This window comes from Zonotrichia albicollis, chromosome 16 (assembly GCF_047830755.1).
Source record: "Zonotrichia albicollis isolate bZonAlb1 chromosome 16, bZonAlb1.hap1, whole genome shotgun sequence".
Lineage (NCBI taxonomy): Eukaryota > Metazoa > Chordata > Aves > Passeriformes > Passerellidae > Zonotrichia > Zonotrichia albicollis.
The window spans coordinates 1,242,876-1,255,567 of NC_133834.1; the positions used below are offsets into that span (position 1 = coordinate 1,242,876).

Consider the following 12,692-nt stretch of genomic DNA (forward strand, 5'->3'; position numbering starts at 1 on the left):
AAAAAATATTAAATAAAGGCAATTCTGCCTTTTGTCCTGCTAGCAACTCTTGAGCCTCACAGCTGTGTTCCTTATGGGTTCCCAGCTTTGCTGTGGCTCATGAGTGTAATTAGCTGAGACCCCAAATCCTGCAGACACCCCTTCACCTCCCAAATTATCCAAGCAGGAATCAGTGCCCAAGGAGCTGCCAGGGAGCCCCCCCAGTGCAAGGGAGGAGAGGAAAGCCTGGGTGGGTACAAAAGAAATCAAATCTGGGAGATAAACTGGAACCTCCTCACTGCACATCCCTGTGGGGCAGGATGGAGGGGACACGAGGTGTTGGTTTGGGGTTTTTACCTCGGATTCCTTCCCAGGGCTCTGCAGGTCGCTGTGAGATGAAGATGTGGATCCCCCGTTCAGCTGGAGGAAAGGAAAATGTCAGTGTGGTGTGAGCCAGGCAGAGCTGGACACAATAAACCCCCAGGGATGGGATGGGATGGGATGGAGCCCGCAGGGAGGGGATGGAACTGCTGAGGGGAGCCCCTGGGACCCCACAGAAACCCCCAGCCCCAGCAGAACTGGGACACTGCACCTCCTCCTCTCCCCATGGGACTAAATGGGGCTGGAACTGGCCCGGTTCAAGCCCTGAATTAAAGCTGCAGTGTGCAGTAATTAAAAGCAGGCAGCAATTAAAGCAGGCAGCAATTAAAGCAGGCAGCAGTAAGGCTGAGCTAAACGAGCCCTGGGGACCTGAGCACCAGCAGGGACAGCCCCTGACCCCTCTGCTCTCTGCAGCCCTCTCTGGGGCAGGTGAGGACTCACCTGGGTCTGTGCAGATCCGTTTGTCATGGGCTGGGGTGGCACACCTGGGCACGGCAAACACACACAGAGCACACAGTGAGCCCCTCAGCAGCAGCACCTGGCACCCACCCACCCTTCCTGCTCTGCCCACCCACCAGCTCACCCTGCCCCTCCGCTCTGTGCTGTTCCCCAGCCCACACAGAAGCCTTTGCCCTCTCCCTGTGCCCTTCTACAACCACATCCCCTCAACTCACTCCACTTCACCCTTTTGATCAGGGGAAAACACCTGCCAGGAGGAGGAACAAGTAACCTCCTTCTACAGCCACCGTCCTGCCCTTTTCTCTTTTTTTTTTACCATTTTTTTTCATAAATTCTTTAATCAAAAATCTTAAAAGCCAGCTCAAAAACCTTCATCAAAATCCCCATCATGGTGCTGTCACAGCAGTGTCTGCCACACAACCCCCTCTCCAGGCACTCTGGAATTTAATTTTTTTTTTTTTTTTGCTCACTTCAATGATTTACTCTAACAATAGCCCACACAATGGCAATTTCATGCATTTAAGCTGCCAGTCACCACGATCAAGTCACTGCCCCAGGCATTACCGTGTCTCTGTCCCAGACTAACAGATGTGTTAATTGGGACAGGATTAATAACTGCATCATGTCAAGCATGGATGCTTTCCCTAGGGACTGACTGGGGGCTGCATCACTGCAGACTGCAGGAATTTCTGGGGCAGAGCAGAAAAATAAACCTAAATCATGATTTTTGAGAGTGTGCTGGTGCAAAAACCTCCGTGTGGCTTTGGGATCCTTAAATATTTTATTGCAGTGAATGCTGGACTCGTGTTTGGAGCAGGATAAGCTCTGAGCAATGAGCATCAAAAGAGTCAGCTCACACAGATGCTTATATCTCTGGTATCATAAGTAGCTAAATTTTAAATTATTTAAATAAAAAGCTTCAGATGACAAGGAACAGAAAAGCGGGACTGGACTTCAAAACCGAATTAGCCACATCTGGAAATGCTTCATCTAAAAGCCACTCACTTGGTTAAAGGCTGAGGTGCTCAGGGTGAGCTGCAGGGCTTGGGAAGTTGTCAGGGTGAGCTCAAATAGTAATAACACTATTTGTAACAATAATAATAATAATAATAATAATAATAATAATAATAATAATAATAATAATAATAATAATAATAATAATAATAATAATAATAATAATAATAATAAGTAGTAGTAGTAATAATAATTATTATTACTAATATAGTAATAATAATAATTTATAAAACAATAATTATAAAATATAATATATTATATAATATTATTATAACTATCATAAACTAATAAAATATGATTATAATAGAAATTATTATTATTATTATTGTTATTATTATTAGTAGTAGTAATTATTTTTAGTAATTATTATTAGTAGTAGTAATAATTATTATTATTACTAATATAGTAATAATAATAATTTATAAAACAATAATTATAAAATATAATATATATGATATAATATTATTATAACTATCATAAACTAATAAAATATGATTATAATAGAAATTATTATTATTAGTAGTAGTAATTATTATTAGTAATTATTATTAGTAGTAATAATAATTATTATTACTAATATAGTAATAATAATAATTTATAAAATAATTATAAAATATAATATATATTATATAATATTATAACTATTATAAACTAATAAAATATTATTATAATAGAAATAATAATAATAATAACTATTATTATTAGTAGTAATTATTATTAGTAATTATTATTATTAGTAGTAATAATAATAGTTTATAAAATAATAATTATAAAATATAATATATATTATTATAATTATTATAACTATTATAAACTAATAAAATATGATTATAATAGAAATTATTATTATTATTATTATTATTATTATTATTATTATTATTATTATTATTATTATTATTATTATTATTATTATTATTATTATTATTATTATTATTATTATCCCCTCTCACCCAGCAAACAGCAGAATTTCCCAGAGCCCTTTGTTACCTGGCAGGTGCCAAACTCTGCTCCCTGTGAACGCTGGAGCCCCCAGGCTCCCTCGCCAGTCCCCTGCTGGAACAAGGGCTCCTTTGTGGCAGTGCCAGCAGCCAGCCCTGCTCCTCCTGCAGCATCTGACACCCTGCGGCTCCCCAGCAGTGCCTGACCCATTTCTGGGGACAAATCTGCCCATTGAGCATCCCGGGGCTCAGATAAGGAGCAGCTGTGCTGGGAAACAGAGCTGGGCATTGAGCAGGGCACGGCCAGGCTGGGCAGGGGATGAGCAGCTTTCCCTGCCAGGTTTCTGCAGCCAGGAGAACAATTCCTGCCCCAGCCAGGAGAACAATTCCTGTCCCAGCCAGGAGAACGATTCCTGCCCCAGCCAGGAGAACAACTCCTGCCCCAGCCAGGAGAACAATTCCTGCCCCAGCCATGCCCTGCTCAGCCAGCGTGGAGCCCTTCCCTCTGCACAGAGACTCTCCAGTGCCCAGGGGCTCCTTCACTGGAGCAAAGAGCAACAGAATCACAGAATCGTGGAGTGCTTGGGGTTGGAAGGGAGCTTAAAGCTCACCCAGGAACATCTTGCACTGGAACAACCCTGCCCTGTCCAGCCTGGCTTTGAAGGGGCCCCCCAATGATGATGATCAATCATCAGCCAATTACCCACCAAATTTTACGTTATTGTAGCTGATAAAAAGCATGACACTGAAGATGTCCAGGTGGCTGCCACACACACCCAAGGACAAAAGGCTTAGTCCTGCCCTCACTGTTAGATTTTGCTGGGTATATCCATGCGAGTACCCGTGCTCCAGTACCCCAAAGCCCAGCACACCTCAGTGCCTCGGAGTTCCAGAGTTAATTATTCACCGTGTAAAAGCCACAGAGTGGTTTTTGGCAGGGGGAGGGTGTATTCTCAGTGTTTATAAATAGCTGGGTGGTTCTCAGGAAACCACTGAGGGATGAGGCAGGAGGGAAATGTGACTGTGCTGGGATCTGGGATCCCACCGTGAGTCACCCTGGCCAGGGAAGGGAAGGTCTCACCTTTGCTGTGCTCCTCCGTGGGGGTCACCCCCAGCTTCTTGAAGTACTCGTCTGTCTCGGGGTCCACCACGAGCAGCCTGGCCTCGCTGTCCCTGGCCTTGATGTGGGACACCACCTCCGAGTGCCGCAGCCCCTCCACGTTGATCCCGTTCACCTGCACAGGGACAGCATCACAACCCAAACCCAGCCCCCAGGGCTGCTCCTGCTCCCAGAACCCTCCTTCCCTAAGGATTCCTTTCTTTATTCCTGCTGGGCCTGTGGCATTTTCCTTTCTCTGTTCCTGTGGGGATGACAGGAAGGCTACAGGCTTTTCCCTTCTCCCTCTCCTAAACCCCTCCAGAGCATCCTCTGTGTTACCTCACACCTCTGGCTGCATCCCAAACACATCCATGGGTAATCACACACCCCAGGCTCCCCCCAAAACCCTCTGCCTGCCCTCTCTGGTGCCTCCCAGACCCCTCCTTCCCTAAGGATTCCTTTCTTTACTCCTGCTGGGATTGTGGCATTTTCCTTTCCCTCTTCCTGTTGGGATGACAGGAAGGCTACAGGCTTTTTCCCTTCCCCTCTCCAGCCAAGCCTCCTAAACCACCGCAGAGCATCCTCTGTGTTACCTTACACCTCTGGCTGCATCCCAAACACATCCATGGGTAATCACACACCTCAGGCTCCCCCCAAAACCCTCTGCCTGCCCTCTCTGGTGCTGCCAAGCCCAGCCTTCCCCTTGGATGTGCCCAAAATCTCCCCATGGGCACAGGGGCCTGGGGGCACCCCCATGTCCTGGGGCATCACTGTGCCACCCTCCATCCCTCTGGAGGGAAACTGAGATTTCTGTGCCCCTGACAGGCGAGTCCCTGTGCCTGGGGCAGGGATTCATCCCTCCCTCCCTGCCCTGCCCTGCGTGAGAGCCAGGACCTCCAGGGAACCCGATCCCGATTGTTCCTGCAGGAGGGGACAATGGTGACTCAGGACATTGTTCGGTGAATGAATCACCCTTTGTCCCACCGGGAAGGGCCCGACAGCCTCAGCACGACCCAGAGCTGCTCCTCATCCAAAGGGACGAGCAGAGCCTGGGCTCCACACCTGGGGTCCCCTCTGCAGGGAACCAGGCTCCCCTGCTCCCCAGGGCACAGCTGCAAGGGCTGGGGTGAGAACAAACCCCTTCCAACCCCTTCCAGGCTCTGCCCCTCACTCCAGGTGCTGCCAGCCTCAGCTGCCAGCTCACAGCCCTGCTCCATCCCTGTCCTGCCACTCCAGCTCACCCCAATCCATGCCAGGGCTGCTCTCCCCCACCCTGGCACAGAGCTGGGGGCATCAAATATTTATCCCAGCCCCAAAGAGCAGGCGGGGAGGGGATCAGGTTTCTGAGCTCACCCCGAGCTGCTTTGTGTGTGCCAGGCCCCGGGCCAAGCCCATCAATAAATAACAGGACCCCTGGATGTGACACCAGCCCGGCAGTGCCACCCGTGCCCGGCCCGGCCCCACGCTGTCCCAGCATTAAACTTTCAGCTGCAGGGACAGGCACAGCTCCCACTGCCCGGGCAGTAATTCCTCATGGGGCTGAAAGGCAGGAGAGTGCTCTGCCCGCAGGATTATCCCAGCTCACACTCTTGCAGGGGTGCCAATCCCATTCCTGCTCTGAGCTGGCAGCGAGGTCCCTGTGGGTGGTTTTGGGGTTCAGCCCAAGCAGGGAATATCCATGTGCTCCCACAGGGAAAGGGGTGATGGCTGCTGTGTCTGCCCCTCTGCCCACACAGGCAGCTCTGGATGGGGGCACCTCCTTCTCCAGGAACAACACAACATTACAATCCAAAGAGAGGGCAACTCCAGCCCCATCTTGGGCAAGAAGTGCTGTCCAGCACGTGATAACCAGCAAGATTCCTCCAAGAACACTTTTTCCCCATCTTCCATAATTTCGTGTCTTAAAATCTCTGCAAAGCCTCTTCCCCTGTGTTTCCAAGCACTCCCTGGCAGGGCATCAGCTCAGCTGGGCAGCACCAGCCTGGCCCTGTGCCCACTGTCCCCTGCCCGACGCTCCCTGGTGCCAGCCAGAGCCAGCACAGCACCTTGGGGACACAGCTGGGGGATGGCAGGACTCAGCAGTCTTGGAGGGCTTTTCCAGCCTAAGAACAACCCCAAATTTCTACTCTGTAATCCTCCCCAGAGCTCCCACTTGGAGGAGAGGAGCACAGAGCCGTGCCATCCCTGGCACCCCAATTAGAGCAACACAGGGGGCTCAGCTGGGGAAGGTGACGGGCTGGGGGCTGTCCCAGCTTGCCCAGGGTCCCACCCTGCTGCTGCCCCCTCGCTGTTACCTCCACCAGGCGGTCCTGGGGCCGCAGCCCTGCCCTGGCCGCGGGCGAGTCGGGATCCACGGAGCGGATGAACTGCCCCGGCCGCGACTTCTCGCTGTGCAGGTTGAAGCCGTAGCCATTGGGGCCTTTCTTCAGGTGGCACAGGCGTGGGCACAGCTCCTTCTGCCCGTTCAGGTCCTGCTTCATGGAGGAGAGGGTGGGGGAGAGGAGGCAGGGGGTTAATGGATGCATTTGGGGTGGCTCCAGGCAGATGTGACTGTAAATAGAGCCCCGAGGAAGCGCCGTATCTGCCCCCCGTCCTCAGCCTGGGGACAGCTTAACAAATGGATTTCCTCTCATTGAGTCTATTTTCGAAACCCAATTGTCCAAAAGCACTCCAGAAAAATGAAAACAAAACAAAAAATGCATTTCCTTCTGCATGAGTGGCTCAGATTCATCCACCCATAGGCTGGGACCCTCCCAGCAGCGGCCAAGCCCCAGCCCTGGGCAGGGAGGAACCAAGGCCCAGCTGTGCTTTGGCCAGACCTGGGACTGACCTCAGCCAGGTATTTAAGGCAGGGCCACTCCCTTGGTCTCGGTGACACCTGCATCGCCCACTGGTGCCACCACCCCAGTCCCTCCTTGCTGGGAGGGGATGAACCCCAACATCCAAGAGCTCCCTGCGGCTGGGGAAGGCTGAGCTGGGCAGGATGAACAGCACAGGGGCACAGGAGGAGCTCAGTGCTTCTCCCCATGCCATGGAAAATGCTTTATGGCTCCTCAGGCCAGCCAGGGAGCAACAGCTCCTGGTTTTCTGCAGGTCTGCAGGACCCACAACATTCCCACCAGCAGCTCCAGCTCGTGGCACAGCATCACATCCCTGCCATAGGCACCTCAGAGATCCAGGGTGCTCATTTTCACCCAGGCTTTAAGGAAAACATCCCCCCTGGATGAGTTTTAACCTTCCCTCAGCAGGAGCAGCTCTGCTCCCTGTCTGAGCAGAGAGGATTGGTCTGGGATGACATTCCCAGGGAAATCTCTCCCAGCCTTTCCGTCCAAATTAAAAATCCAGGCAGCAATTTCCTCCTCCTCCCTCCCTCGGCTGAAAGGCACCACGAAACTCCAAACCTCCCAACTCCTTCACCCCCTCAAGGAGGGGTTTTACAGAGGAGAACTGAGTGGGGTCACACAGAGGGATCTACCAGGGATCCCTGTGCTGGGGATGGAATTTGCACAGAATTCCAGATGGGGTGGAAAAGACCTTAAATCACCTTGTTCCAGTCCCCTGCCATGGCACGGACACCTCCCACTGTCCCAGGTGCTCCCAGCCCTGTCCAGCCTGGCCTTGGACATTGCCAGGGATCCAGGGGCAGCCAGATGTGGATCAGGGCTCCAGATGTGGACCAGGGCTCCAGATGTGGACCAGCCCAAGCCCAGCATCCAGGGAGAACCAGGGATGCAAAATGAACAGCCTGTGCACACAGAATGGCTCAGGAGGGAAGGAACCACTGAGGGTCATCCAAGTCCCATCTCCCTGTTCAAGCAGAATTCCCCAGAGCCCATCACCCAGGATCGAGTCTTTCCTCTGGCACAGGAGAGGCACCTAAACCACCAAATTCCTCAAAAACTGCTCACCTTACTCACCAAATTCCTCAAAAAGTGCTCACCTTACCCACCAAAAACTGCTCTCACACAAGGGTCACCACCAGCAGTGCCCATCACAGGCACGGGGGCACACTCAAAACTGCTCCTGAATTTTACAGAGATTCCTTCATCAAATGAGTTCTTCATTAAAAGCCAGCTGGTGGTGTTGGTATCTCACACCCAGCTGGGTTCATAAAGGGGAATAATGATTGAACCAGTGACAGCCCAGCCAGGATGGGGCTCCAAGGCCCTCCTGGGCCTGCTCCCACCAGGGCAGCCCTGCAGCCCCATCCCCTCCCCGTGCACCCTGAGCCCTGCTGCACTTTTCCCATGGCCCCAGAGCAGGCAGTTCACCCTATCTGCAAACATTTCCAGCCTGCCTGGAGCTCCTCAGGCTCTGAGGAAAACAGGAAATGATTCAACTGCAGTGACCTTAAAGGACACACGGGGCTCTGTGTGCAGCACGAGGGCAGCGCCTCTGGGGTCACCAAAGTGCAGCTGGCATCACCAAAACCCACCTGGCATCACCTATTCGGGTCCAAAAAGGACCTTCTAAAGCCATTTTCCTCCTGCTCCATCCCTGCAGGGTCAGAGCTCCTGCAGCAGCGTGAAAACACAGAGAAATCACTGAGAATCACCCCAAAATCTGGGCTGGAGGTGCTGTCCCAGCGTGGGGATCCCTTGGGGACACCCTGGCAGGGTCAGTCCCTCCTCCTCCAGGGATCAGCAGTGAAATCAAATTACTCACTAAACCAACCCCAGAGGGAGGGAAAAGCTCCCCTGCAGGATCCCCAGGCTGGGAGCTGCTGCTTTGTGCCACGTCCTGCGTGGGCTTGTGCTGCTCTCACTGCAAAATCCTCAATTGAAGGCCCTTAACTGGAACGAATCCAAGACGTTTATTTTTAAATACACACATATTAAAAAAAAAACTAATCCCAATTCAGCATCTGTTCTGGGCAGAAATCCTCAGGGAAAACTGCTTATCCTCCCGCAGAGATGATCCAGGGTTTTGCTGGGCTCTTAAAGCTCCCAGCTAACGCAATCCTTGGCTGCTGGAGCAAACAGCTTTTGGAGCTGAGCTCTGCAAAGCCCCTCTCTGGGATTAGGGGCTGAGCCCCTGCTCACACCCCCAGCTCTGCAACGGCCTCTCCTGCCAGCTCCTCTCTTTATTTTCCTTTTGCATTCCTTTCCCTGGCTGTGTTCTGGGGAGATATTTCCATATTTCCCCATTTCCCGGGGGATTTGGCCTCTGTGAAACCCGAGTTTTTCTGGAAGAGCAGTGTGGTCATCATGGGGGTTCACAGGATTCTGCCTGAGAGGGGGAGGCTGCGCCCCTCTCACAGCCAGCGCTGCAAAGGATCCAGTTACAGACACAGGCGTGCTGCAAAGAAACTGAATTCAACCCCGTTTTTTCTGTCTCAGAAAGACAAAAATTGCCCATACACAGAGAAAAAAAAAACAAAAAAAAAAAAACAAACAAAACAAAAAAAAAACCACACAAAAAAAAACCTTCACAAAACCAAAAACCACAAAAACAAACACCCAAAAAAAATCCCCCCAAAAAACCAAAAAAAATACACCATAAAAACCCTGCAAAATGAAGATTTTGCAAAAAAAACCACCCTGCAAAATGAAGATTTTGCAAAAAAAACACCCTGCAAAATGAAGATTTTGACCCTCAAAAAACCATGCAAAATGAAATTTTTGCCAAAAAAACACCCTGCAAAATGAAGATTTTGACCCTCAAAAAACCCTGCAAAATGAAGATTTTGTCCCCCAAAACAACATGCAAAATGAAGATTTTGACTCTCAAAAAACCATGCAAAATGAAATTTTTGCCAAAAATCCCCCTGCAAAATGAAGATTTTGACCCTCAAAAAAACCCTGCAAAATGAAGATTTTGTCCCCCAAAACAACCTGCAAAACGAAGATTTTGCTAAAAAAATGCAAAATGAAGACTTTGCCCAAAAAACCCCCACAAATGAAGATTTTGCAAAAAAAAAAACCCTGCAAAATGAAGATTTTGCCAAAAAAACCCCTGCAAAACAAAGATTTTGCAAAAAGAAAAAAACCCCGCAAAATGAAGGTTTTGCCCAAGAAAAGCCTGCAAAATGCAGATTTTGCCTCCCAAAAATCCCTGCAAAATGAAGATTTTGCTCCCCAAAAAAAAACCGCAAAATGAAGATTTTGCAAAAAAAAAAAAAAAACCTGTAAAATGAAGATTTTGCCCCAAAAAACCCCCGCAAAATGCAGATTTTGCAAAAAAAAAAAAAAACCTGCAAAATGAAGATTTTTTGAATTTTTCCCCAGGAATCCAGGCCCTTCCAGTGAGTGCCTGAAGCAGGGCCCGCTCCACCCCTGCCTGTGCCTTGCCCAGGGCTGTCTGTGCAGGTAAATCCTCCCTGCATGGTGAACTGCACTCACACCCAGCCCTGGAGCTGCTGCATTTTCCAAGGAAAACCTTTCGGAAGCTCAGCTCAAGCTGCTCCATTTCAAAAAGCACAAACAAGACATTAAATAACAATGAAAAGCTTTCAGAAACAATTAAAAAAAAACCCGATTGGGTGTTGCCAGCTCTCACAATCTCACGGCAACTCTTTGCAGCATCTGATTTTTGATTTCCCCTTGGAGTTCCCAGCGCTGCTGAGGGGAACCGGGGTCCCTCAGGGCTCACCTGGGGGCACCCAGAGCCAAGCCCAGCTCCCATGGGTGCCCCTTGGCCCATGGGTGCCCCAGCCCTGGCTCTGTGCCACCCCTGCACTGACCAGGGCTGTGCCCATTTGGCACCAATGTCACCAGCCCTGATTAACGAGGGGTTGCACACCATTAATTAGCACGTGGCAGCCTGCAGGAAAGCAGAATCCAGAAGCACCAAAAGGAGCCAAAGTCCCCTCCTGGGTTTGAGGGGCAGCAGAGCAGCCCCCAAGCTTTGGTTCCCCAACCAAACCCACCTGGCCCTACAAAAACCCCTCCCAGCTCAACACCTCTCACCCTTTTAAGATTTTTAAGATTTTCTCAGCCTTCTTATGTTGAAGTGTAGTGAACTTTCTCACACACTTTCTGTAAATAAAAAGTTTTGCATTCCTTTATAGAAAAGAAAGTTGATCTGGTCTGACCAGGGTCATTGGAGAGGTGGCACTGTCACCCTCCAGTCCGCTGTCACTTTAGGAAAACTATAAATGTTCAAGTCAGAAAATAAACTCCCCTTTTTATCCTTCACCTCAAAAGCAGCAGTGTACACTGATTTTCCTTTGGCTCCTATAGCAATAAACGCCAGTGCCAGGGACCCTCCTGTGCCACTGAGAGCCAGCCCAGCACAGGGATGTCCCTGCTCCCCACAGCCCAAAGGAAAAACCAACCTGCACCTCCACACCAGCCCAGCCTGGCCTGAGCAGGGACAGGAATAAATAAAATGGACATTTCAGAGCCAGCCCAGAAAGCTGCAGGAGCACCCAGGGTCTGGCTCTCCACACTGGTGTTCAGGTGCCAGGACTGTCCCCAACCCCTCTGCCCCACAAAGGGCTAAAATGCTTTGAAAGCCACGGTTTGGGGTTTTATTCCTAATAAAAATAAAATAAAAAATAGGGGTTTACTCCTAAATAAAAAAAAAAATATATATATAATAAAATAAAAAATAAAATTAAAATAAAAAATAAAAAATAATAAATAATAAATAAAAAATAATAATAAAATAAAAATAAAATAAAAAATAAAAGAAATAATAAAATAAATAATAAAATATAAACAAAATATAAAATAAAAATTATAATAAAATAAAAATTAAAAAATAAATAAAATTAAAAAAATAAAAATAAAAAATAAAAAATAATAATAAAATAAAAATAAAATAAAAAATAAAATAAAAATAAAATAAAATAAAAAATAAAATAAAAAAATAAAATAAAAAATAAAATTCCACACCAGTGCCAGCGTGAACACTGAGTCTTCCAGGAGAGGACAAGGAGGAGGAAGAGGGGGACACAGGCACACACAGAGCTACTCTAGAGGCCGAGGCCAGGCTGGTACCATCACCCTGGGTCCTGGTGGCTCCTGCAGGCTGGCAGGGCAGGGGGTCCCTGGGGTGTCCCTGGGGTGTCCCAGCAGCTCCAGCCCTGCTCCTGCCCGCAGTGGGGATTTGCTGGAACTCCACCAAGCTCCTCTCCTGGTGTGCCACAATAATCACAATAATTAGGATCAGGGCTCCTAATCAGCTCAGCCCTGCCTGGGACCCCCTCCCCTGCTCCCTGTGCCCACCCCAGGGGCCCTGCCCACAGCTCCAACACCCCTGCAGTGTCACTGACATCTTTTATGGAAAATCCTGTCTTTAGGGAGCTGAGAGGCCTCAGGAACAAAATGCAAACATTGATTATCTGCTGCTGTGGAATGCAACAGGTGCATCTGGGATTGGTCTCATGTGGATGTTTCTGATTAATGGCCAATCACAGTCCAGCTGGCTCGGACAGAGAGCTGAGCCACAAACCTTTGTTATCATTCCTTCCTTTTTCTATTCTTAGCCAGCCTTCTGATGAAATCCTTCTTCTATTCTTTTAGTATAGTTTTAATGTAATATATATGATAAAATAATAAATCAGCCTTCTGAACCATGGAGTCAGATCCTCATCTCCTCCCTCATCCTGGGACCCCTGAGAGCGCGGTCACACTGCAGCACCTGGATGCACTCCAGGATCACCCAGGACAGGTCAAACCTTTCCATCCCTGCTTGGCAGGGCTGCAGAGAGCCCAGGCAGGAGCACTCCTGCCTCATTTACATTGTTGACACACTTTCAGCCAGCAGCCGCGGTGTTTCCTCTCCTTTTTCTGTGGTTTGGGTCAGAAAATGGCAAAATGGCTCCTCTGCTCCCTCCCAAACAAACCTCAGCTGCAGAACCCACCAGGGCTGGGGAT

General features: G+C 48.9%; 1 protein-coding gene across 2 annotated transcripts in view; it reads right to left on the reverse strand.

Annotated features, from left to right (window-relative positions):
* NHERF2 (NHERF family PDZ scaffold protein 2) overlaps positions 1 to 12,692 on the reverse strand; it is a 35,895-nt gene that overhangs the window by 4,399 nt on the left and 18,804 nt on the right. The window contains exons 3-6 of one of the 2 annotated variants that reach the window (XM_074552709.1): positions 6,165 to 6,341; positions 3,853 to 4,006; positions 802 to 845; positions 337 to 399 (exon numbers count right to left, since the gene is read on the reverse strand). In XM_074552709.1, the coding sequence (XP_074408810.1) occupies positions 337 to 399; positions 802 to 845; positions 3,853 to 4,006; positions 6,165 to 6,341 (438 nt within the window). Of the gene's footprint in view, positions 1 to 336; positions 400 to 801; positions 846 to 3,852; positions 4,007 to 6,164; positions 6,345 to 12,692 lie in introns of both variants that reach the window. The other variant, XM_074552708.1, reaches the window with a different exon arrangement.